The 25,346-nt window shown below is 57.0% G+C and overlaps 1 protein-coding gene across 2 annotated transcripts; it reads right to left on the reverse strand.

The window, feature by feature from the left end:
- CYB5R3 (cytochrome b5 reductase 3) lies at positions 1 to 25,089 on the reverse strand. Of its 2 annotated transcripts, none has more exons than XM_079714137.1 (9): positions 25,018 to 25,089; positions 15,736 to 15,867; positions 12,275 to 12,347; positions 11,810 to 11,916; positions 9,502 to 9,631; positions 8,941 to 9,024; positions 8,634 to 8,719; positions 4,916 to 5,015; positions 1 to 1,107 (listed from the first exon to the last, which is right to left on the reverse strand). In XM_079714137.1, the coding sequence occupies exons 1-9, from the start codon at positions 25,036 to 25,038 to the stop codon at positions 935 to 937; spliced, it is 906 nt and encodes a 301-aa protein (XP_079570263.1). In that variant the 5' UTR covers positions 25,039 to 25,089; the 3' UTR covers positions 1 to 934. The 2 variants fall into 2 exon arrangements, with proteins under 2 accessions (XP_079570263.1, XP_079570264.1); XM_079714138.1 differs by lacking the exon at positions 25,018 to 25,089 and adding an exon at positions 18,284 to 18,423.
- Between the last annotated feature and the right edge of the window lie 257 nt (positions 25,090 to 25,346).

The following is a 25,346-nucleotide window of genomic DNA, read 5'->3' on the forward strand; positions in this document are numbered from 1 at the left end:
TTCAGATTAGCAAAGTTTTACTTCAACGTTATGTTTGCTCATAAATGACTCTGAAAAGCCGATATGCAAGAGGATGACACGCTGTGGTCTAAAGGCAACATCGAGGCCACTGAGAATGTCCCTCAGACAAGAGGCTCTGCTCAAAATCTCCCCCACCTGGGGTGAGGGCAGCAGGAGGGGGTCTGGGACAGAGGGATAAACACATCATCTTAGCTCTCCCATCAGGACTGGCGGCCCGGGACCCCAAGCTGGTCGATCAGAGGTCAACTGCTTGGAACTCCCAAAGCTGCCTGAACGTTTTGGTGTTTGGGGGAAATGCGAAGGCTCCGGGAGGGCCCGTGTGCCGGATGGAAGGGCCCTTGGCCAGCCCCCTCCTAGTCCAGCCCCAGGGGGAGCCCAACTCCCTGCTGGCCGGGCCTGCTGTACCCTGGGGTCGGGGCAGCCTCTCACCCCAGCAGCCCCGTCAAGAGGACTTTTTGGTGTTACCTATCATGTAGTGTCAGGTGCCGAGACCTGGCTGTGGCCCTGAAGCAGGCAGTGGGTAGGGGCCTGGCACCTGCAGCTATGGGCTGCCCGTGTATTTATGTTTATTTCCAGAGTGTGGTATGCTCTGGGGAGGGTGGGCAGCATGGTGCTGGCAGCCTCGGCCCAGTAGTGTGTGTGTTTTGTTGGGGGTGGGGGGGGACATCTCCAGTGAGGCCCGAACAGAAATCTGCCCTAAAGGTGGCCAACAGCGGCCACCTGTAACAGAGCCCTGCTCCCAAAGGGGCCCCTCGGGGGCCAGCCCAGCGGGGTGACCTCCCAGGCACGGGCAGGCCAGGCTGAACCCGGCTGCAGCAGGAGACGTGGGGGAGAGAGGCGTTAACAAAGGACAGCAGGAGGGACAGGGCGACAGGGTGAGTGCGGGGCGGAGCCAGTGGCCAGGGCCCACCCATCAGAAGGCGAAGCAGCGCTCCTTGGGGTGGCCCACGCGGTCCAGGTTGGGCAGGCAGGCGTACTGGATCATGGGCGGGGGTCCGCACATCAGCACCAGCGGCTCCTCCTCTGGGGGCGGAAGGTGGTCCCGGATCATCTCCTCGTTCACGAAGCCCTGGCTGTAGTCCCAGGCTGCGGGGTGGGAGATCAGGTGAGCCCGAGGACGGCCGTGTGACCAACTGCCGACTGCCCACCCGCCCAGCACCCTCTCCTCCGTGACAAACTTCCTGTGCCATGAATTCCTCCCTTCTTTCCGCAAACACTGAAGAATGAAGAGGCTGAGCCAAGTAAACCCTTACCCTGAGCCCTGCCCCCAAGCCTGGCTCACCTGTACCACAAAGGAAGCCCATCAACATTCCCCCACCACGCTTCACAGCATGCAAAGCATTGCACTTCCACTGGCCTCTCATGTAGCCCTCAGAACCGCCCTGTGGGCGGACAGGGCAGGGGTTACTGATCCCGTTTTACAGATGTGGAAACTGAGGCGAAGAGGACCCAGAGTTGCGTTGTCCCAGGTCACACAAAGAGGCATGGACAGGGCTGGGACGTTAGCCCCAGGCCCCAGAGGTCCCCCAGCCAGCGCCAGGCTGGTCAGGGTGACATTTCCTACCCCACCACCCTCCACGCTACCTACCGGCCCTGTGCCCACTGTCTGACTCTTCCCTCTACTGCATGTCGGTCCACGAGGAGCTGTGTCTGGTCCACAGCTGTGGTCCCAGTGCCCAGACAGCCCCCCACACAGTAGTTACTCAATAAATAATGAGTAAAGGAATGCGTCCCAAATAAGCAATCGGTGAGCCTGAAAACAGCAAGGCCAGGACCCAGGCTGAAGCTCCAGATGCAGGACGCTTGTGGCAGCAACAGCTCCTCTAGGTCCTGCTGGCCTCCCTGTCTTGCACACGCACATAGGCAGTGTGTCTCCAGGTTTCACCTGAGATCCAGAGCCACCTTTTATTCCTACAAGTCACTGCTGGTGCCCGCGGCGAGAACCTGGTGCCCCGAGGCTGGCAGGGCTCTAGTCCCACCCGGGCCCTCAGGACTGACCTGCCAGCAGGGGCTGCTCAGGGAGGGGAACCAGCCAGTTCCAGGCGCATGGCAGGCCCACGGGGACGGCAGGCTGGCAGGGCTCTGCCAGGAGAATGGGGCTCTGATGACTGGGGCCCGAGGAGAGGGGGAGGAGGAGGCACCCAGCCCGGCTCCGCTCTGGCTCCGCTCTACGCCTTGGCTTCCACATCTGCGCTCAGGGCCGTCCTCCCCCATCACGGCAGACAATGTTCTCTGCATCACATCATGTACACTCCATGGGGGGGTCCCTTGCGAGGGGCCAAGCCAGTCCCAGCTGGTCTTGGGATGAGGAAGAGTCTGCTGTGCTGAACAATGGGGTATTCTTTACCTCATGGACACTGAGCTGAGTAACTGACCCCATCTCCCTTTTCACTTTGGCTGCTGGGAAGCTCAGAGTGATATACATGGCCACCCACAGCAAGTGTGCATCGTAGTCCATGCTTCTGTACAAACCTCATTCCCAACTCCATTTTATGGCCCTGCCCTTGTTTTTCTTTCACTCCCACTTTCCATTTATACCACTCTGACTCACTCTATGAGTCTTTGTAAGGTGCCTAAAATCCCTCTGGAACAAGGCGGGACATAGGTAGGTAGATAACATTTTATTAACAGATCTAAAATTACTTTGAAAAAAACTGCATGGGACTAAACCATATTTGCTAGTGTAATGAATGTACAGGTATGTAAGACACATCTCAATTTCACAAGGACGTTTTTAGACAGTGTATTTTTCTTCACATGTATACTGAAGGTGACTGTAGGGGAAACAGAGTCAGCTGGCCCCTCTCCCCTGTTCTTTTGCTTAGCTCCACAACTGCCTGCTGGCCTGGTACCATTTTCCTTCTCAGCGTCTACCCTTTTCAGCTTATACCTAATGTTATGGCAATACCCGAACTACTCTTGAACTGTGGTCAGGGTAATAATAAACGTAAGTGTAAAATACCGGGAGACTACCCAACTGTATTTCTCCTTGGCCAGTAACTGGTTACTCTTAAAACTGTCCCCAGGAGGCACTTTGGTATAGGCGTTGCCAGGTGTCACCACCAGAGGGCAGTGTCCACTCCTCCTGCGGCCAGGCTGTGTGCAGGCAACAGGGGTAGAGGCCCCTGCAAGGACACGCCCATCGTGGCCAATGAGCCTACCTGACCACACTTTAGAACATGCAACCAGAAGGGAGCTAAACCAGCTTTCATTTCCCCCTTTTGAATGAGACGTGGGTGCAAGATAAATATTCCTTTCTTGGGCTTCCCGGGTGGCACGGTGGTTGAGAGTCCACCTGCCGATGCAGGGGACACGGGTTCGTGCCCCGGTCCGGGAAGATCCCACATGCCGCAGAGCGGCTGGGCCAGTGAGCCATGGCCACTGAGCCTGTGCGTCCGGAGCCTGTGCTCCGCAACGGGAGAGGCCACAGCAGTGAGAGGCCCGCGTACCACAAAAAAAAAAAAAAAATTCCTTTCTTTACTGGAAGCTCAGACTCCCAGAACCACTGCCTCCTGTCCAACCTCCACTCTCTATGACTCTACTTTGTCTTTCCTGGGTCTCACTAATCACCTGCCACTGTACTTTATAATTTACTAATAAACCTGTTTCCTGTTCATCCTCCCCTACTAGAACATCAGCTTGGGCCAGGCTGGTTTCGGGAACACACAGAGTGAGGGGTCCGACCAGGAGGAGACCCGCTGAGACATGGGTGGGCCCAGGACGGCTGGTCCAGCCAAAGGCCCCGGAACAAGACTGTCCGGTCCATGGATCCACCAGGGGGCCCAGGATGTGATTCAGTCAACCCAGGAGGGTGGCTCCTCTCTCAGGGATGGACCCTCTTGAGATGGGTACCCCCAGAGCCCACCTGCTCATTTCTGGGGGAAGCAGAGGGTGGCCTGTTCCCCACACTGTGGTGGTTAAGTCCCAGGGAACCGGGTGGCTGTGTGAGGAGCAGGAGGCAAAGCAAGGGCAGTGTGGCAGCAAGCTGGTGCCCACGTGGGTGCTTTGAAAATGTCCAGTTTCTAATATTTAAAAATTTCCCATGGAAGTGCAGGGCCCCAGCTTCCCCTGAAAAATGGAAAGGCTGGCCTCCAGGGTGGTACTCCTGCACAGCAGGCATGCCCGCAGCTGGGAGGGGGCTGCCCCTCTGCACAGGCAGATGCTCTCCGATTCACCACAGTCCCCACCACTCCCTATAGTCTCTTAACCCTGAAGCCAAACATCACTGGTGTTATCTACCAAGAAGCCTCAGCTGCTGCTCTTCTTACAACAGAGAAGAAGTTAAGATATTTTTTGTAACCACATCTACCTAAGGCAGGAGAATGGAGTACAGTTTAGTTCCCAGAGGGCAACCTTGTTTCAGGTTTTAGGGGCAGCCCTCATTCACCGCCTCCTATGTGACCTTGGCAAACAGCTTAAACACCTGGATAAGTAGAATGAAGGTAACTGTACATCAGCCCAGCCCACACTCCAGAGCTGATGACTAGAGAGAAAATGGGTGTAAAGTGCCTTACAGGGTAGACACTGCAATGTGGAAACACTCACCCTCACCCCCAGCACTGGCCCTGGAGACCCGCCCCACAGTGAGCCCCCGCCCAAGGGGAGAACGCCAGCCTTCTTTGTCCAGCTGAGAGCAGGGCAGGCAGGGGAAGGTGTGGGGCTCTGGAGGCGGCGGGTGTGGATTCAAGCCCTAGCTCTGGGGTTTTCTCACTGTGTGCTGTGGGGCACTCACGTTCCCTCTCTAATCCCTCTTTCCTCATCACCTTCCTCTCACAGGGCCACAGTGAGCACCAAAGGAGACCATGCGAGCAGAAGCCTCCACAACGGCAGAGGGCTCCGCCAGGCGAGCGTGGGCCGGCACCTCCACCCAGCCCACCCGCCTGGGCACTCTCACCTTCAGGGGCTTTGTCCACCGTGTACCAGAGCTTGAAGCGCGCAGAATGTTCGTTCCTCAGTTCCTCCAGCTCGGGCCGCAGCAGGATGTCCTTCTCCGTCTGCGGGGGCACAGGACCCAGCGGTCAGGAGGGACAGTGACAGGGACTGCCTTTGGAGACCCTCGTCATCCTGCCCACCCATGGGCCGCACACTTGGCAAAGCTTCCAGGGAAAGTCCAAGTCTTTCTATGTTCTGGCGTCTCAGCTTGTACATCCACAGCCTAGGAAATACAGATACTACTTCCCCAGATCACACCTGTCCTTCCGCAGCCTTGCCCACGCCAGTCCCTCTGCTTGGCCTGCAGCTCCCCACTTTCCATCCCCACTGATTTCATTTAGCCAGCCCCACGTGGCCCTGTAGAGTTCAGCTTGTCACCTCCTCCAGGAAGCCTTCTCAGACCCCCAGGGAGCATCAGCAATCTGCTCCCGAAACAGCCCCTTTCCATTCCTAACCACAGACTTTGCCCTGTATGTTTGCAGGCCACTCACAAACAGACAGGGCTCCTCAGGCCAGTGGGTGGCGTGATTGATCTCATAAGACTGTTGTGAAACTGGGGGCCAAAGAGCTCTGTCGATCAGAAAAGGTCACTGGCTCACAAACCTCTACTGAGCCCCAGGCTGGGTGAGGCAGACGACGGGAGAGGCGTGGAGATTGTTCTGAGCATCCTCTTTTCCTCTTTTTATTTTTTTAACATCTTTATTGGAGTATAATTGCTTTACAATGGTGTGTTAGTTTCTGCTGTATAACAAAGTGAATCAGTTATACATATACATATGTTCCCATATCTCTTCCCTCTTGCGTCTCTGAGCTTCCTCTTTATGAACAATGCCTCTCTGACCACCCTCACTGCCCTGTTCCTGAGGATAAACTTGAGGGAGTGGAGTTCAGGGTAGAAAATTCCACATGGTTAGGGCGTTCAACACAAGCAGCTGCTTTACAATCCCCAGGCAGGTTACACCGAGGCGCACACCAGCAGTGTGCCCAGGAGAATCCATCTCCCTATGCCTCTACCAGCACTGGGTAATGATCCTTTAAGCTTTGGCAATCAGATTAATGGAAAGTAAAGCTTATGTCTTATTTTTTATTATTAATAAGTAAGTTTGTCACTGGTCTAGTAATATCTTTTCTTATTAGTTTGTAAAAACTTTTTATATGAAGGATATTAATTTTCATTGGTGATGCATTATACGTCTCATCCCCAGTTACTTATCTTTCTACCTTATTTATAGTTTGTGTTTTTCCCCAGGGGAGCTTTTCATTTTTAAGCAGATGGTTCCATCAATCTTCTCCTTGACGGGCTCTCCCTGGTGTCTTGCTTAGACCGACCATCCTTGTTCACTCATTCATCAATACTTCCTGTAAAAATGCTCACCTTCTACTTTTAAAGCTTCAGTTTTTTACATGTATATCTTTAACCTAAACTTCATTTTTGTATAAGGTAAGGTAGGGATCTACTTCATTTTTTCCAAGTGCATAGCAACTAACTCAACGCTCCTTTTCCTTTCTCTTTTCAGGTTTGGTATGCCACCTGCATCAGATACAAAGTCTCACCTACACTTGGGTCTGTTTCTAGACCAGGGCTGTTCAACAGAGTTTTCTACAATGATGGGAATGTTCTACAATAGATCTGTGTTATCCAGCAGGGTAACCACTGGCCACATGTGCCTATGGAACCAATGAAATGTGGCTATTGAGACTGGGAAAGCAAGTTTTTAATTTTGTTCAATCTTAATTAATTTAAGTGTAACTAGCCACATGTTCCAGCATGTCCCAGCACAGTCTAGATTTCCTGTTGTGCTATCCAGAAATGCAGTTACGTCCAGTAAGCCCAGGTCTCACGTGTGGCTCCAGAACCATGCTGTTTTTATCACTGACACTTTTCAGTATGTTTTAATATCCAGTGCGCTAAGTTCTTCCTTGTCACTCTTCTTTTTCACAACTTTCTTGGCTGTGCATGTGTACTTTGTCTTCCAGGCCATATTGCATAATTTTGTCATATTAAAGGGGAGAAAATATCCCAACTGGGACTTCGAGTATTACTTTATGAAGAACCAACACCTTCAGAATATCAGTCTCCCTGTCCAAGAACCAGGTCGCCCTGCTGTTAACACTCCCTAATGCCCTTCTGAGAAGTCGTACTTCCCTTAGGCTGAGGCTGGGGGCAGAGCCCCGGCCTCCCCTGGACTCAGGATGCCGTCCTCAAGCTGCCTCCCCGCCAGCCTCCACCCCCATCACTCGGTCACTCCAGAAAGAATGCACACATCTGCAACGTTAAACACTCCTATCCAAGGCCGTCTCAGCCCTCACGACCATCCTGAGAGGTGGGCCCCCCATTACCCTACTTTACGGATGGGGAAATGGAGGGGCTGTGGCCCCCGTCCAAGCCGAGCACGGAGGTCACTGAGGACGGGGGAGGGAGGGGCAACGACTCAACTGGAGCAAAGCAGCAGTTTCCACAGTGTGGCCTGTGGGCCCCTGGGGTCCCCGAGACCCTTCAGAGGGACTTTGAAGTCAGAACGATTTTCATATGATACTTAGTTGCATTCTTCACTCTCCTCCCTCACCGGTGAGGAGTGGAACTTCAGAGGTTACATGACTTGTGACATTGCACTGACTAAAATGCAGAGAGAGATACAGAATCCACCGCCCCTGCTAACGGGCACAAAGATGCCCGTCCGGGCGACAGAGGGCTGACGGCCTCCACAGAGACTGCCCCAGCACTACCAAGCTGGACGCCGCCCACCCTCTCAACCCCACCAGCCAGCTTGGAATTTCTGGCTGTTTCCACCCACTCCTAGTCAAGGCCACCTCAGTTGGCCTCAGAGCGGTTTTCTGCAGCTGTTGGAGACCTCAGCCCGGGGACCTCAGCCCGGCACCCCCGCCTCCAGGCTCGGTGTCCTCACAGATGACACGGGGCAGAGCCTGGGCCAGATGGACCCAGGGGCAAACTGACCTGAACCACATCTGAGAGGCGCAGGGGGCCTGGGCATGGCCCCCACACAGGCAGGGGGTGCCTTGTCTTAGCTTCCCCCAAAAGGGGCATCACTATAAGGTCCAAATATTCAGTCATGAAACACTGAACCTAGAAAGACCCTTGTGATGACCTGGCTTCATCAGCTCATTCCACAGTGAGGGAGCAAAGCCCAGAAAGGGAGAGTGACTTGTCCAAGGCCACACAGCAGGCCAGGGCGGACAGGCAGCAGGTGTGGGGAGGAGGACATGCATTCAGGAGCCAGGGAGCCCAGGTCCAAACCCTGTCCCAACTCCCCCAGCTCAGCAACCTCGCGCAGAGGGGACCTTGGCACATCATCTGTGAAAACGGCCCTTCAGGCTCCTCCCACTTCACTGGTGGGTTCCAAACTGTGTGTGCAGTGAAGGGAACCCTGAGGTTCCCAGGAAGCAGCCAGAGGAGTGAATCTCGGGGTGTGGGCGCTCCAGGTGCCTCACCCCTCCACCAAAGCAGCCCCACTCGGGTCGGACGCTCTGAGCTCCGCACTGAAAAGCCCGACCCCACCAGCCCCCGCAAGGGCTGCTGTGCAGAGCGTTCAGAGCACCCCTCACATTTCAGCCTCCCTGAGCATCTCCACAAAGCCATGCAGACCCCTGAGCAGTGCCTGCTGGGCCTCGCCCCCTCTCAGCAGGAGTCGGGTTTGCAGACCTCAGGACCACCCACTGACCTGGTTGGCAAAGAGCAGGTGGCACACGGTCTGATCATCCGGGTCCTTCATGATGGCACGGATCACCTGCAGCATTGGGGTGATGCCTGCAACACAGCCACCCCCCACACACCGCATGAGCGCCTGCTGCATATGCACAGGCCCAGTGCCAGGCAGATGCCCAGAGAGCTGTCAGGACAACTGGGTCCGGGTCCCTGACCTTGGGAAGCTCCCAGTCACTTGTAATCTGTGCCACGCCCCACACCCTGGCCCTGAACCACGACATCCGCCCGCTAGGGACGCAGTGAGGGGCTCCAGGTCCACATACCCGTTCCTCCTGCAATCATGCCCACAGACTTCACCGTTGTGATGACAGGGTTGGATTTCTTGTCTGGACGGATGGCAAACTTTCCTGGGGAGAGGAGAAGGGGTGAGGCCCAGCTCTCAGACATGCTGTGCTTGGGGGTCGGAAGGGCTGGAGAAGCTGCCCCCGCCTCAGGGGTTCAGGTGCGGCGGCCACCATAGCCCCCAGCCAGTCAGGGTGAGGGGGATGGGAAGGCGGGATCGGGACCAGCTCAAATGCAAAGAGGGGCACGAGGATGGCTGGGGAGCAGGGAGGCTGGAGAATCAGGGGCGGTCCAGCTCAACCCTCCCCTTTGTTTGTTTTCAGCCAAACAAAGCTGGTCTGTGGGCCGCATGTGGCCCCCAGAGGCAGCTGGTCTGCAACCCCTGTGCTGGCCACCTTAATTCCTAACAGCCAGGAAAACGGAGGCCCCAGAGAGGAGATGGCTTGCCCTGCGAGAGTCACCCATCCAGACAGCAGCAGTCAGGACCTGCACCCAGCATCCACCGCCCCCACTGGGTCCTCAGGGAGTCCAACCCGGATCACCTTTGCCCTGGTAGACCAGCAGCCCATTTGGGCCTCGGAACTCAATGGTGTCTCCAATCTTCATGCTTTCCAGGTACTGGGACATCTTCCCTCCAGCGGGAAACTTGGGGTGGGTGTCTTTGAAGTAAATCTGCAAGACACCCACAGTCCTCAGCTCCCCGTTCCCAGGGCTGCCGGGGTGAGCTCTGGGCCACAGCGGAAAGACACTCTTCTGGGGTCTTCTGCGGCCGTGTGTGGCCTTCTCACACAACGCCCCTTCCACCCATCAAAACTCACCCGTCTGTGTCCCGTCCCCCGTAGTGGTCTGCCCTCCCCGTAACATCCCCTTGGAGGGCAAAGCATCAGCCTGGCGTCCAAGGCAGCGACCCGAGGGCCTGCTGCATAATGTTCTGCCAGGAAACATCTCTGTGACCCCCACCCCCCAACCCTGGCAGGAGATCCCCATAGCTGTCAGCTCAGCAAAGGCTCTGGGAAGCCGGCTCACCGGGCCCTCCTGGTGGATGTTCAATTCTTTCCACTTCGTGCTGCCATAAAAACATCACTCTTGGTACAATTTCCTTCCCTGTGCCCTTTGGGATTTCAGCTTTGGAAAAAGGGATGTGCTACAACCCTCGTACAGAGAGATGTGCAGACAGAGGAGGAGCTCCAGGGCTGGGATGGCTGCACCAGGGGGCATTTCTGCTGGGCCTTGAAGGGCAAGCAGGAGTGAAGAGCAGAGAAGGGGGAGAGGCAGTGGGGGAGGGACAGCGTGGGCAAAGGCCAGGGGGTCTAATAGGGCTTGGGGCCTCGGGGGTGGGGTGGGGAGAAGAGCTTGCAGCTACAGCACACGGGATGTGTCTGTGTGTCTGGGGTGCGGGGCAGGGAGAGTGGAGGGAGCGTAGGCAGAGCCCACTGCGTGCCAGGCTGGGGCCCTGACCTTCAGCCAGGGCCAAGGGGGCCAGTGAGGTCTCCAAGCCAGGAAGGGCCTGGTCCTGGTGAGTATTCCATCTCTACTTGAATCCCCCCAACACCTTCTCCACATCTGGCTCGAGTGACTTCAGCAAGAACAGATGCTTAAACTCTCACCACCTTCCCTTTCCTTCCAGACAAAGCCCCAGACTACCAGGGCCTCCAAGGATCTGCCTGGCCCTGCTGACCTCTCCCTTTTCGGTCCCTCAAGTCCTCAAGCCTCCTCCTGACCTCAGGGCTTATGCACCTGGAAGGTCCTTTTCCTCCGTCTCCACCTGGCTGCCGCCTCCCCAGCCGCCAGATCTTGCCCCACTGTTGCCTGCTCAGGGGGGCAGCTCTCATCACCCCACCCCTGCCCCAGCTCTGGTGCCCATTCTAGGTGCTCAGTCTCTTGTGTTTGTCCCCTGAACAAACACTGACCTCTGTGTGACCACCTGTTCAGTGTCCACTCTCCAGCCAAAGACAAGATACCGAGGCCGGGTGGGCCTGGGCACCCAGCACGGGGTCTAAATGACACCAAGCGAAGAGGAGATCCAGGCCGGAGCCAGGACTGACAGGCCCAGCTCCCCTCCTGCCCTCACAGACACAGCACCCAGCCCAGGACCCTGTAAGAGCCAGGGCTGAAGCTGAGGCCCAGCGGGGGTCTCTGCTCCTGTCCCCCTGCCCAAGGGCCCAGTGAGGGGGCCCTGGGGCCTGCACAGTGGAGTTGAGAGAGTAAGCCTGGTCCCCAGCAGGTGCTGAGCCAGGGCGGCCGTGGAGGTTTGGGCCTTGACTAGGGAGGGTCTCTAACACCCAGCCCACCAGCCTGGGCTGGTTCACACTTTTGGGTGTGTCATCAGAGAACATGCATCACTGCTGGAAAGTTTGTGTTTCTAATTTTCATAAAAATGTACCGGGCTCTAGTTGTCATTTCTCCTTCTGTTCAGCATCTTGTTTTTTAAGATCCTTGCTGGTTGTTCTCCGTCTCTCTGGTCTGTTGCTTCTAATGGCTACACCTTCCCACAGCGCACACCCAGCCCCCGACCAGTGACGGACCCCAGAAAGCCCCTCACCCCGGCTCCCGGACACGGTCCCGTGAGGTCCTCGTACTGCACCCCCGGCGGGCCCGTGGGACGCTTCCCAGGGGATGAGCAGGCGCCCAGCTCACCGGGCTTTGCCAGTCCGAGCACAGGAGGGTGAGCCCTCCACAGGCCCCTGCCCTCTGCCGAGACCCCAAAGCTTGGCTTGTGCTAAGAACTATGATCTGCTATTCACTCGGAAACCAGGCACAGTGCGCACAGGGCCCTCAGAGATCAGACTGTGGGGCCTTGGCTGTGAGGTGGTCACCCCGCCCCAAGCAGCTGTGGCCCCAAGACCTCACCTTGATGACCAGGTCCACAAAGCCCTTGTCGTCATCGCTGGAGACGGGCGTGTAGGGCCGAATGACTAGGTTGCCATCGATCCGAGCCGAGAGGTAGATGTGCTGGCCTGCAGGACAGCAGGGGTGAGTGTGGGCTGACGACCCCTGCAGGGCCCCCTGGGTCTTGCCAGCCCACTTTGCTGCACCCCGTCCAGCATTCAAAGCCTAGCCTGACCTCGGCTCCCACTGCTCCCTTCGCCACCCCCAGGGACTCCCATCATGCCCCATCTCTTTGCCTTTGCTCGTGCTCGTGCCACTGCCGGGGACACTGAGGCAACTGGCCTCTTATTCTGACACTCACCCTTGAAGGCCCAGGGTGGCTGTCACCTCCTCCCTGAAGCCTTCCCTGCACTAACTGAAATGCAAAGTCCCCACCTCTCTGTCCCAGCACCAGCTCCACGTGCGCTGGGTTGGGGCCGCACTCACCGACGGGGAGGCCCAGGATGTGCTGGGGCGACGGCAGAGCAAAGCGGAACCGGCGGGTATCATGGCTGATGACCTGCAACGAGGCGTGAGCTGCTGGACGGCACCCAGGGCAGAGGCGCCTCCGGACTCAGAGTGCCCAACCCTCCCCAGCACCGGAGTGTCATTGAGAGAAGTGACACTGACATGTGGACATACAACCTGCACACGCGTGTGCAAGGGCACAGAGGTCAGGCACACACTGGGTGCACCTCTGCTCTCACTGGCCCAGAGAAGGGCAGTGACCCACCCAGGGCCACAGGGCAAGGTGGTCAGAGCAGGGAGTGAGCTTAAGATCCCAAAAGGATGGACTTTCCTGGTGGTGCAGTGGTTAAGAATCAGCCTGCCAATGCAGGGGACACAGGTTCGAGCCCTGGTCCGGGAAGATCCCACATGCTGTGGAGCAACTAAGCCTATGCACCACAACTACTGAGCCTGCGTTCTAGAAACCATGAGCCACAACTACTGAGCCCTCGTGCCACAACTACTGAAGCCTGCGCACCTAGAGCCTGTGCTTAAAAAAAAAAGATCCCAAAGGGAGGCTGCCAGACAGCCCAGGAAATTCCAGGGACAGGAGGAAAGTATCCACCTCCGCCACAGCTTGAGAAATGTCCTGGGGTGGCAGAAACAGCTCAGGGACTGGGCCAGCAAAGTGGGGCAGAGCTGAGACAAGGCCCCACGTGCCCAGGCCTGGGACTCAAGAGAGGGGCTCTAGGGCTTCCCTGGTGGCGCAATGGTTGAGAGTCCGCCTGCCGATGCAGGGGACACGGGTTCGTGCCCCGGTCCGGGAGGATCCCACATGCCGCGGAGCGGCTGGGCCCGTGACCATGGCCGCTGGGCCTGCGCGTCTGGAGCCTGTGCTCCGCAACGGGAGAGGCCACAGCAGTGAGAGGCCCGTGTACCGCAAAAAAAAAAAAAAAAAAAAAGAGAGGGGCTCTGGAAGCCACTACACTAAAAGCCCCCCCAGCCCCCCGCCAAGAAGCGGGACAGCATGATCGTGGCTGGGCTGCAGAGGGCAGGAGGCATGGCAGCCTTGCTGCCCAGGAGGTCACTGGGGCTGGCCATGGCCAAGACAGGGTGTGCACCCAGGGTGTGGTCAATGGGTGAAGGCCATTCCCCCTCCAGGGTGGGGCAGAGGCTGCTTAAGAGCGAGGCTGGGCTGAGGAAGGAGCCCAGTCTTGACTGGGGCCAGGGAGGCGAGCATCCCACAGTGAGCTGTGTCAGAGCTGGGAACCGAACCCAGTGCCCGGACTCCGACCTGGGCTCCGGAAGGCCCCTGTGAGGTCTCCCCTGCACCAAGTGCAGCAGGATGGTGGGTGTCGAGGGGCCGTTCGGAAGGCAGGCAGCTAGCTGTCCAGCACATGTTCACGCCCACACGAGGCAAGGTCCAGTGATGGACAGTATTACCACCTGGAGGGGAGACGCCAGACCTCTCCAAAGGGACAGAGCGTCACTCTAAGCATCACTGAAGCGTGTGAGCCAAGGCAGGTGGCCTGGATCTCAGGAGAGACGGTGCCCAGCCACCACTTAGGATGCAGTGCTTGTTGGTGGCCAGTGGGCCTCTCTGCCCCACAGTCCAGGCCTGAAGCTGCAAACGGAGCCCCAGGGCCTCCTGCAAGTGGATCCCAGGATTATCAACTGGTCCTGGGGCTCAAGGTCAGAAACCCACATGCCAGATATTTTTGGAGGAAGAACAGAAATGAGAGAAAGACACTGATGATTACTAGCCCAGCACAGCAGAAGTCATGAGGCTAACGTGTGTGAGGGCTCGGCACGGTGCTGGCCGTGATGACCCAAGCAGTAGACTCTCAGAGCTGCGGGCAACCTTGCTGATCACCTGGTCCAGTCCCGTTCAGAGAGGGGAAGGGCCGACAGCCGGGACCCCTCCCTGGGCCACGGCAAAAGTATCAAGAGCAGGCCCACCTGCTGACCCACCACTAGGCTACAATGGGGGAGGGTAACTGCTAGCACGTGTGTCTCCTGCTCAATCAAAGGGGCCTGGAGGGTCCACTGTGTGACATCCTTGTGATAAAATACCAGACAGTTGTCAAAAATAATGAATCAACTTTGGGTTAGACGTGTAAAGGTGTCCATATTGTACAGCTGGGTAAAAACTCAGGTTATTAAAAAAGAGAAACTAAGTATACACACACCTGAGCCTCCACACATCATGTACACAGGAATGTACTACCAGAAAGGCTCACGGTGACCCGTGAAGGGGACCCTCTGCAAAGGGGTTATGGGGGAGGGGAACATTCACACCTCACGAACAGAGCACATATAAACATGTGCTTTTATTTTATAAAAGTAAAATTTTTATAGCGAGCACATATAAATCATACATTACTTTGGAAATTAAAAAACAACAACAAAGAAAAAGAACTTTATAAAAGAAAAAGCTTCTAAAACATTGTTATTTCATTTTAGTAAGAAAAAATTGTGTATAAGATATATTGAGAGGATTAAGTGTGGTCTCATCTGGGAAGCAGTAATTTTTTTTTTCTTTTTCTTTTCATTTTGCCTCTCTCTGGTTTTCAACTTCTATGAAATCCTGGTACAAGTACAGTCACAGGAGCCCCAGCTCTCATGTGGAGCCCGGGTGCAGACTAGAGCCCAGGACTCAGGCTTCGGGCAAGTGACTGACTTTCTCTGCCCCATGACTCAGTTTTCCCTGTCACACCCCTCCTGAGGCAGCTGCGGTGGCCAGAAATAGCACATGGGAGGGGCTCTGATGAGAGAGAGTAAGGAGGGAAACAGCTTTACAGGGTGGGCGGCTGGGCAAAGGAGGGAGAGGATGGTTTTAAATGACAATCAGAGGTTTGAAAAGGAAAAGCATCAAGTGGGGAGGGCAGGAGCAAGCCTGTGGGAGGAGCAGACAGAGCCGCCCCCCCCATGAGATCACGAGATCACGAAGGGAATCTGACAGATGCAAAAGACTCTAGGGGCCCTGAGTGGGTGACCCTGCGGGCGGGGAAGGAGGAGGGGAGGAAACCTTATCTTTAAGGAAGGGGCACTGGGATGGGAGGCAGCTGGGATGACTACGAGGCCTGGGCCTGAGTCCTGATCCTGCCCCTAACTCACAGTGTGACCTCAGTTACTCCCCTCTTGTCCTCTGTTTTCACAGCCATTAAATGGTTACTTGGACCCAAGAGTCCTTACGGGGTCCCTCCCACTCTGACCTTCTGGGGAACAGTGAGTGTGGTTCAAAGAACCAGCTCTGTGGGCAAAGACCTGAGTTCAAACCCCTCTGTCGCTTACTGGTAGCCTTAGAAAGGGACCACCTCACTTTCCCCATCTGTAAAACGGGCAGATAATGGGACCTACTTCACAAGGGGCTGCGCCCTGAGCACATAGTAGATGCCTGTGATGCTGACAAGGACAGAGAGGTGCCCATGCCCCACGACCCCCTCAGGCCCCACACTGACCTCCTTGTCAATCAGCCGCAGCGGGTACTTGATGTCCGGGTTCTCGAGGGTGATGGCTGGGGTGGAGCGCTGGAACAGCTTCATGAGCAGGCTGTACAGGAACCAGACTGGGGAGAGGACCACGTGGCCCAACTGAAACGACAGGACACACCCACGAGGTCAGCCTGCCCCCTGCCCTTCCTCCAAACACACCTCCGGGCCTCTCCCCTACCAGGAACGCCCTCTCCCCATCATGTTCATTCAGGGAACCCCAGCTCCATTTTGGTGCCAGCTGGGAGAAGTTACAAAAATCAGACTCATGAAACCTATCACTGTGTTACTGAGTGGTTGGAAAAGCTCCATTTTCCCTGAGGAATGGGGACAAAGAAAGCTACATAACTGAGCATGTAGCCCTTTTCACTTTGGCTGCCAGGAAGCTCAGCATAAAGTTCCCAAGTACCTGCGCTTAATCTTGAGCACTGTGTATCTGTGCTCCCTCCCTCCCTCCCTCCCTTTAGTCAATTTCCCTGGCCCTATTAAGTGACGTCAAGTGCTAGCTCTATTTAGACAAACAGACAAACCCCTGAGCCCTGGGGTTCTGCCTTCAGGTGCGAGGGGCAGCCGAGGCACTGAGCCAGACACTAGGAAGCTCTGCTCCTTGCTGGCTGTGTGACTCTGGACAAGTCCCTTCCCCTCTCTGAAATGAACTGCACCAGGTGATCTGCAAGGTCCCCTGAAGCTCTGAGAGTCTACTGCTCAGCATCATGCAGAGCCCTGCACAGGGGTTAACCGCATGACAACCCTATGAAGTAGGCACTGTCATCACCACCACTTTACAGATGAGGAAACAGCTCAGAGAGGTGAAGCAACTCACCCACAGTCACACAGCAGGCAGGTGGGGAGCTGCAACTCAAACCTGAGTCCACCTGCCTCCCCAGTCACACTCTTAAACATCAGGCCTCACCCTCATCATCACTCACCCTCTTGCGCGGCTCTGAGAACCTCTTCCTTGCCAGCCCCCTGCCCCCCATATCGCAGCCTTACAAAGACCCTAGAGGCAGTTTGGATTTTTTAAAAACAGAGAAAACCCAAATCCCATGGCCAAATAAAACTGCTTAGGTTTACCTGGAGAGGACACCCTTGCAAAGAAAGACAACCAGCCTGCTGCTCTTTCTAGCTATTTTTGTCCCTGGGAAAAGCACTTAGCCTCTCTGCCCTGTTTCTCCATCTGTGAAATGAGGGTCATAAGCTACACTCTCTGGCTGTGAAGATGGAGATCAGCCACGGAAAATGGCTAACCCAGGCCGTCCCCCAGCAGGCACTTGACCTCACTGGGTATCTGTGTGCAGCAGCTACCCTTGGCCATCCGGAAGTCAAGTCCTGGGCAGCCTCCACTATCTGGACCACAAGTGAGACTCAGGAAGAAAACAACAACGGCCTCAAGACCCCTCAGACCAACCCTACAGTGGAGAACCTGGCAGACCCCACCCTAACCAGGGAGCAGCACAGGAAAGGGGCCAGCTGACACCGTGCACCTCCTGACACGAAGCAAGAAGGGCCCAGCACGGCTCTGTGCCTTCCTTCAGGAGCACACAACCTGCCTCTAACACAAGGAAACACCAAGGGCCTTTCTCCGCGATAACTGGCACCACTCTTCAAAAATGTCAAAGCCAGGGCTTCCCTGGTGGCGCAGTGGTTGAGAGTCCGCCTGCCAATGCAGGGGACACGGGTTCGAGCCCCGGTCTGGGAAGATCGCACATGCCGCGGAGCGGCTGGGCCCGTGAGCCATGGCCGCTGAGCCTGCGCGTCCGGAGCCTGTGCTCCGCAACGGGAGAGGCCACAACGGTGAGAGGCCCGCGTACCGCAAAAAAAAAAAAAAAAAAAAAAAATGTCAAAGCCATGAGAAACGAAGGCCGAGGAACGGGTCCAGATTAAAGGAGGCTCTGGTGGGTTGGAGGGTGCTCCCCTAAAACGCATGTCCACCCAGATCCTGGGGATAGAAAAGGGTTTTTGCACGTGTACTTAAACTAAGGATCTTGAGATGAGATCCTCTTGGATCCCCCCGGTGGGCCCCAGATCCCATGACAAGTGTCCTTCTAAGACAGAGGAGAAGACTCAGAGGAGAAGGTTGTGTGAAGACAGAGACTGGAGTGATGTGGTGACACGCCAAGGAGGCCAAGGACTGCTGGAAGCCACCAGAAGCAGGACGAGGAGGAAGAACCCTCCCCTAGGCCTCCAGAGAGCATGCCCTGCCACTACCTTGATTTCAGACTTCTGGCCTCCAGACTATGCAAGAATGAATTTCCACTGTTTTATGCTACCTAGTTTGTGGTAATTTATATGCAGCCGTAGGAAACAAATACAGTAAGTCCCCTACATGTGAACGAGTTCTGTTCTGAGAGCACGTTCGTTAAGTCCAATTTGTTCGTTAAGTCCAACAAAGTTAGCCTAGGGACCCGATTAACACAATCAGCTGTACTGTAATAGGTTTATAATAATTTTCACACAAATAATACACAAAAAACAAACAAAAAATAAAGAAAACATTTTAATTCTTGCAGTACAGTACCTTGAAAAGTTCAGTAGTACAGTACAACAGCTAGCATACAGGGGCTGGCATCGAGTGAACAGGCAAGAAGAGCTACTGACTGGAGGAGGGAGATGGTAGAGCTGAGGGATCGCCAGCAATAGGAGACGGAGGGCAAGTTGCAATCTCACTCACACCTCACGTTGACGTCTTTCACTCACACGTTCACACCTTTGAAAGTTTGCAACTTGTAGGGGACTTACTGTACAGAGGCCAAAGAGACAGAACAACTGAATACAATGTGTGGTTCTGAATTTGATTCTGGGCCACGGGGGAAAAAAAAAACAGTTGTAAAACACAGTCCTGAGACAAAAGGTAGCATATGCATGAAGGCCCATAGATTAGACAACAGCACTGTATCAGTGTTACATTCCTGATTTGATCATCGTCCTGTGATTACGCAAAAGAATGTCCTCGTTCTTAGGAGATAGATGCTGAAGTATTTAGGGGCAAAGAACCATCATATCTCTCGTTTACTCTCAAATAGTTTAAAATACACACACACACAATAAAGTAAATATAGCAAATGTTAATATCTGGTATATCTTGGTGAAGAGTATATAAGGGCTCTTTATACATTCTTTCAACTTTACTGTAAGTTTGAAATTATTTCAAAATAAAAAGTGAAGAAGGGAGTCCACACTAGTGGTTCACATAGTGGGGTCAACAACCGAAAGTTCTCCCAAAATACTGGTTCTCAAGAAAATTGTTTCACAGCTTGTTCACTCACCCTCCCTAGTGTACCTCCCTGACTTTAGTTCTCACACCAGATGACCGTGTGTATTCTTCTTATCATAACACTACAAATTCCCCTTTTTGCCTTGGCTGCCAGGAAGCTCAGAGTCAAATTCCTTGCTTGCATGGAGGCCTCTCTGCTTCCTTTGCAGGCCTCTTGAGGTAGCATGTTCTGCAGAGAACAGACCTGGAATGGGCCCCTGCCCTATGGAGGGTCAGGTGAGAAGATTCTCACCTCTCAAGGCCCAACCTCACTGCTCCCTCCCTTCCCGGAAGCCCTGCCAGAACCCCCCACTCTATCAACTGGGGAGGACACTCTGGCTGAGTACTTGAGGCCTCTCTGAGCCTTGGTATTCTTGGCTATAGAAGGAAGGTGAGGGCCACCGCCTGGCCAACAGCCCAGGGGAGCTGGGATATGAGATGAGATGGGGGGCTGAGGTCACCGAAGGGTCTATAACCTGGGGAATGTGGGCACGCACACAGGTTTTTCTACCACCCTCATGGGGACACCATCACCCAGGAGATGGAATACCCAAATGAAGGAAGGGCAGAGGCACCAAGATCCCACACCGGGCCTGGCCCTGTTCCCCAAACCGGCCCAGCTGCTTCAAGATGCCCAGCTGCAGCTTTGGTTACAGGCCTTTTGTTGGGCTCAGAACACCGTGCCTCTCCCGCAGGCAGAGCCTCCAGGCTGGCTGCAGCCACGGTCTCGCCCCACGGGGCCCCTGGTCTGTAACCAATGGGTCTAAACAGAAGGCCTGAGGGAGCTGGCCCCAGCACACCCCTCCGGCCGGCACAGGGCCACACAAAGGGTCTCTGGCCACCTGCCCACTTAACCAGTACCTACCATGTCCTGGCCACCAAGTGGTATTTCACCCACCCTGGGTTGCATTTAAGGCCCGTTGGCAGCCCTGGACTCTGGGGTCAGGAGACTTGGGTTTGAGACCCAGCTCAGGACTCCAGGAAAGAATCTTCACCTCTCCATGCTCCATCTTCCTCAAGTTCATGAGGACAGTCCCACCTAGGGCTGGGGAGGAATCGAGGCTGCAAAAGGCCATGCATGGAGCAAACTGGCCAGTGTCCCCGAGCTGGCACTGCTCCAAGAGTGGGACGCGAATTCTCTGGCATAATCCTCACTTCAATCCTAGGCTATAGGTACTGTGATTGTCATCAAGTTACAGATAAGGAAAGCCAATCCTCAGAGGACTCACACCCATTTCTCAGAGAGGTTAAGTGACTCGCCCATGGCCACGCAACCCAGGCCTGTCTAGCCCAAAGTGTGGCTCTTCCCAAGCCATCTCCCAGGACAGATGCCCTGGAGCCCACAGCCCAAATCCCCTTGCTCCAGCAGTCCAATCTCCTGGCTCCCACAGTGAGGCCCCAGCTGCCCAGACTAACAGGCTGCTCCGCCACCCCCAAACACCCACCACGGCTCCCCACTGCCAACACCCAAGGTCCCCACTATCCAGTCACAAGCCTTTCTTGCCTTAGGCCTTTGCACACTCTCCCTTCTGCCCTGAATGCCCTTTCTCTTCCCTCATCCAACCACTCCTATTCCACTTCCAGAGCCCAGCTCAAACGTCAACTCTTACCCTCTAGCTAAGCAAGCCCTCAGCGGACTTCCGGAGCCCCCCCCAACCTCTGCAAACTCCACGGGGATGAGGGCGACTCTGATGGTCCCTCTGCTCCAGGCCTCTCCCACATCAATCAGGGAAGCCATCTCCATGGAGAACATTGTTTAGGGAAAAAGTTGAGTGAAGTTAGTTACATTTGCAGGAAATCACCATTGTTGGGAGTCCTGGAAATAAACTTAAACGACATTAAGAGCCCAGGTGGAGTTATGTTTGGTTATTATGTTCTCTGGAGTTTTATTTCCCCTCCAGCACAGCCGTTTAAGTGCTCAGCCAAGTTTAATAACTAAGACCCCCGGGCCTGTAGCTCGCTTCACAGCCTGCAAAGCACCTTCCCTTCCATTTCCTCACTGACCCACAGCACTGGGAGACAGGCCAACTGCATTCTTCATTTGACAAACGAGGAAACTGTGGCTCAGGGAAGCCCAGGGTGGAGTCTGGGCTTCGGTTCCCAGTGTTCTGTCGCTCACCCCAAATCTCTCACCTGCCCCAAATGCCAGCCCATAGTTACGTGCTGAGCCATGAAAAAGACTCATTTGTCAACAGTTCTGAAGATGAGTCCTCAACACTGGCCTTGGCCCTTACACAGAACTTGCAGATCCCAGGCGCCAACTTCGTGTTCCCTGGATGCCAGCCCTGGGCTCAAAGGGCTGGGCCAGGTCCCCACGTGAGGTCACAGACAATGCACGACAGCAGACCCAGGGAGGCGGGGGACCTGGTGTCTCACCTCTAGCACTCAGAGCAGAGACACTCAGTAAATATTCGTGGATAAATTCACGAAGGGACAAGAACAAGCCCCTGCACTGCAGTCTCTCTCTGACTTTTCTTACTTTGTCTGAAAGTTTCAGCAACCAGGACAAGAGACCAGATGCCTCCAGGGGGAGGGTGGGGCTCGGCCCTCCATGGTGCACAGGGCTGAGGGGTTGGATCCTGAATTCCTGGCTGTTTCCACACCTGCTGGGCACACCTACCTCCCGGAGGTGTGATGGGACTGGAGCCGTTGCTGGAAGGAGCTGTGCCAGTGAGCGGTGGATAATGTGAGCGGCCTTCCTTCCAGTCCCCGTGCCCAGACGCGACACTCTCGTATCTCACACAGTCCTTGAGCCCGGGACGCGGGCGCTATGGCCACTCCACTTCAGTGAGGACACTGAGGCAGGGTGAGAGCTGGCATCCAGCTCGGTCCGTGCACTGAACCCCAGCCCTGCACGGTCCCTCTGCATCTGCAGACAGTCTGGCCACTGAGAGAGCAAGGGTGCACTTTGTACAAATTCCTCTCTGGGAGGCAGCTGTGAGCCGACCCTCACTGTCAGTCAGTCCTTCAGGTCACAAACCCCAGTGGGCACAGCTGCCAGGGCCCGTGTGGGATGCGGCGGACACAGGTCAGGGGACCCCGTCCCTGGGGAGCTCAAGCCAGTGTGGGAGATGGACGTGGGCAGAGAAAAGGGTGCCATGGAAAGGCGAAGCTTCGGCTCTGGAAAACTGGAGGCTTTACCAGACTCACAAGGGGTTGCGATGCCCTGTTTCCCGTCCAAGGCACCACTCCCACCCCTGCAAGCAGTGGGCAGAGTAAACAGGAGGCAGGCGGCCAAAGCCGAGGTCCCACCCAGCTCCTCCTCAGCTGTGCTGCTCACACACACACACACACACACACACACACACACAGAGCACGTCACCCCAGCTCCCCAGGGGAGCTAGGGGACAGCTGCTTCTCCAGGCCTTGACCTGGTGCCACACTGTGCCCACCAGGAAACCCACCACCTGCCTTTCCCCACCTCCAATAACACAGGAAGGGGAGGGAAACAGGGTGCCAGAGTCCCAGGATATCTCCAGGGAGCCCCCAGCTCACCCACCACAGCCGAGGGGCTGGGTAGCCCTACTACCCCCGTGTGGCACCCAGCCAGCTGCTCACCCCCCGGAACTCCCCACCGGGACCCTGCCATCCACTCTACCCAGGTCAGGTCTGGGTGGGCAAAGGGACCTGCCAGGACCCCCCAGCTGGCAGGCCCGTTCCTCCCCAAGTGCCAGGCCCCTGTGCTGAGGCTTACCTGCCCGCTGCCTGCCCTCCAGCTGTCCGGCTGGGATCTGCGTGTCCACCTCCCTCATGGCCCCCTTCTCGGGAAGTAGGAGCAAGTGGGAGGGAGTACAGGAAGCTCTGCAGCGAGGGGCTCCTGGCTCGGCACTTCTGGGAAAGGGAACCCAGGAGGAGGGGCAGGTGGCCAGTGGAGCTGCCCTCCACAGGGGAGACCCAGCCCTGCTTCCCAGGGGCTGGGGGTCTGGACCACGGACTAGGCACAGAGCTTCCAGGGGCAGGGGAAAAGCCTTGGACTCTACCTGAGGTGGCGGCCTGTCAGGGTCCACTGAGCACTCACAACTGTGCTGGGGGAAGGGGAGCCAGAGTCGGGGATGGCAGGCTAAGCCCCCAACATACCCCCAGGTGGCTGGCAGGTTCAAGTGCCAACCCCTCGACGTCCCCCCTTCCGGTGTGTGGGAGGAGGCCTCTCTCAGGGCCTGCACGTCTCAGATAAGACGCCTGGTGCCCAGAGCCCGGGCTGGCCTCCCGCAGACGGCGCGGAGCCGCTGTGCCAGGAGGGCCTGCCTGGGGTCTGCTCCAGGTATTTGGGCTCAAGTGGGGACCCCGGCAGGGCCCACGAGGAAAGGGCAATCCTGCCACCCTTTGGATAGAGGAGGCTTAGGAGTTGGTGAAGGTCTCCTGACGCTCAGACGGGGCTCTGCCCCTCATAGAGGGGCTACAAGGAGTCCTTGGCTACTCGGCAAAAACACTGAGCAGCCAGATCCTGGGGACACAGAGACAAACCTAATCAACAGGGCTAGAAGGTGAGAAGCACTGTGGGAAAACAGCAGGGGCGGGGGTCTGGGTTCCAGTCTGGAGGCTGAGCAGTGAGGGAGGAAGGGGATTTCTGGGAACACAGTCAGGACATACGCTGAGCTGGGGTGATGCCCCCAGGCTTGCCCTGGGCAAAGCTGCCCCCTGGGCTGAACGTCACCCAGAGTCCTGGGCTGGGCCACACATTCACAAGCCAACACCCAGGCCAAGAGGCCTTCTGCCGAGTCCCCAAGGGGGAGCCCCACAGAGCCAGAGGGAGGAGGTGGAGGAGGACGCCAGGCAAGAGGCTCTGGGCCAAATCCTCCCAGTGGCAGCCCTCCCCAAGTGCCCCCAGCCAGCGCCCAGGCACCCGCGTGTGTGGGTGGGGACCGCCCTCTGGCCACAGCCTCAACGTGGAGCGCAAGCCACGCACCACCACTGTGGCTTCTGAGAAATCCGAAAGGCCCAAGGGCGAGGGAGGGCGGCCCTGGGCCGAACCAAAGTGACAGCATGACAATGGACTTTGCAGCTCCACAAGTTCAGACTCCGCCAGCCCGGCCCGTGGCCAAGTCTGAGTGGCATCTCTTCATCTGTAAAATGGGGCCAACGGCTGGGGCCTCTCAAGTTTGCTGGGTTAAGAGAGACCAGAGCCTAGCTTGCAGCCCACAAGAGGGTTCAGGGGCTGTTGTCGGTAAAAACTCTGCGATCCAGCAACACCGCACGTGCGTGCGCGCACACACTCATTCCACACGCACACACTCACCCACGCGCGCGCACACACACTCACTCCAGATGCACACTCACTCCACGCGCACACACACAACTCACACACACTCCACACGCGCACACACACAACTCACACACACTCCACACGCACACACCCACTCCACACGCACACACTCGCAGGTACTCACGGTCACACTCCCGCACACCTGCTCACTCTCACTGTCACTCACCCCCATACACACTCCTGCACACGCACACGTCACACCCACACACCCGGTCACACACACGCCCTCACAAACTCACACTCACACATACACGCTCCCTCCTTCACACTTCACACGTGTTCAGTCGCACTCACACTAACTCACACGCGGGGGCACCGGCCACGTTCACGCCCGCACTCGCTCAGCACTCGCGCACACATCCGCACTCCTCGGCCGGCCGGGCTGAGGGGGGCGGCGGCGGTGGCGGCGGCGGCGGCGGCGGCGGGCGGGGCGCCCCGAACGCGTGGCCGCCCGCCTCCGGGTGACGCCCATCGGCCAGGAGGGCTGGGCCCGGGGGCAGAGGCCCGGGCGTGAATCACGGCCGCACGGGGACCACCGGGGCGCGGCGGGCGGGCGGGCGGGCGGGCGGGCGGGGTGGGGCGGGGCCGGGTGGGGTCCTGCGCCCCGCGTCCGAGCCCGGCCCCCCCGCCCCTAGCGGCCGGGCGCAGTCGGCGCTGCCCGAGACGGGGGTCCGGCGCCCGCCGGTCCGCAGCGACGCCCCGGGCCCGCGGCAGCCGGCGTCCCCTCCCCGCCTACCGTGCTCAGCTGGGCCCCCATGGTGGCGCCGCTCTGCGCTCGCTCCGCCGCCGCCGCCGTGACCGCCGCGCCCGGAGCCAGCCCCCCGGCCGCGTCACCGAGAAGGAGGGGCGGGCCTGAGCGCGGCCCAGTCGGGGCGCGGGGGCGGGAGGCCGAGCTCGAGGTCCGGCTCCGCCCCGCCCCGCCCGCTTCCGTCCGCGGGGAGAGGGTTGAAGGGAGAGGAGCCGTTAGAACGCGAGGCCGGCCGCCGGCGCAGTCGCCCCGGTAGCCTGCGGCGGGGCTCTGACGCGCTGTGTGGCCTCGGGTGGGACGCTGGCGGTCTCTGGGCC

The sequence above is a fragment of the Hyperoodon ampullatus genome (assembly GCF_949752795.1).
Source record: "Hyperoodon ampullatus genome assembly, chromosome: 11".
Lineage (NCBI taxonomy): Eukaryota > Metazoa > Chordata > Mammalia > Artiodactyla > Ziphiidae > Hyperoodon > Hyperoodon ampullatus.

Excerpts from the sequence above, each read along its gene's own strand:
- CYB5R3 (XM_079714137.1), bottom strand. The coding sequence starts at position 25,038 with ATGGGGGCCCAGCTGAGCACG. Across the intron at positions 9,025-9,501 it reads GCTGGTCTACCAGGGCAAAG|GAAAGTTTGCCATCCGTCCA; the intron begins GTGATCCGGGTT and ends TCCTCTCCCCAG. Across the intron at positions 5,016-8,633 it reads ACCTGCTCTTTGCCAACCAG|ACGGAGAAGGACATCCTGCT; the intron begins GTCAGTGGGTGG and ends GTGCCCCCGCAG.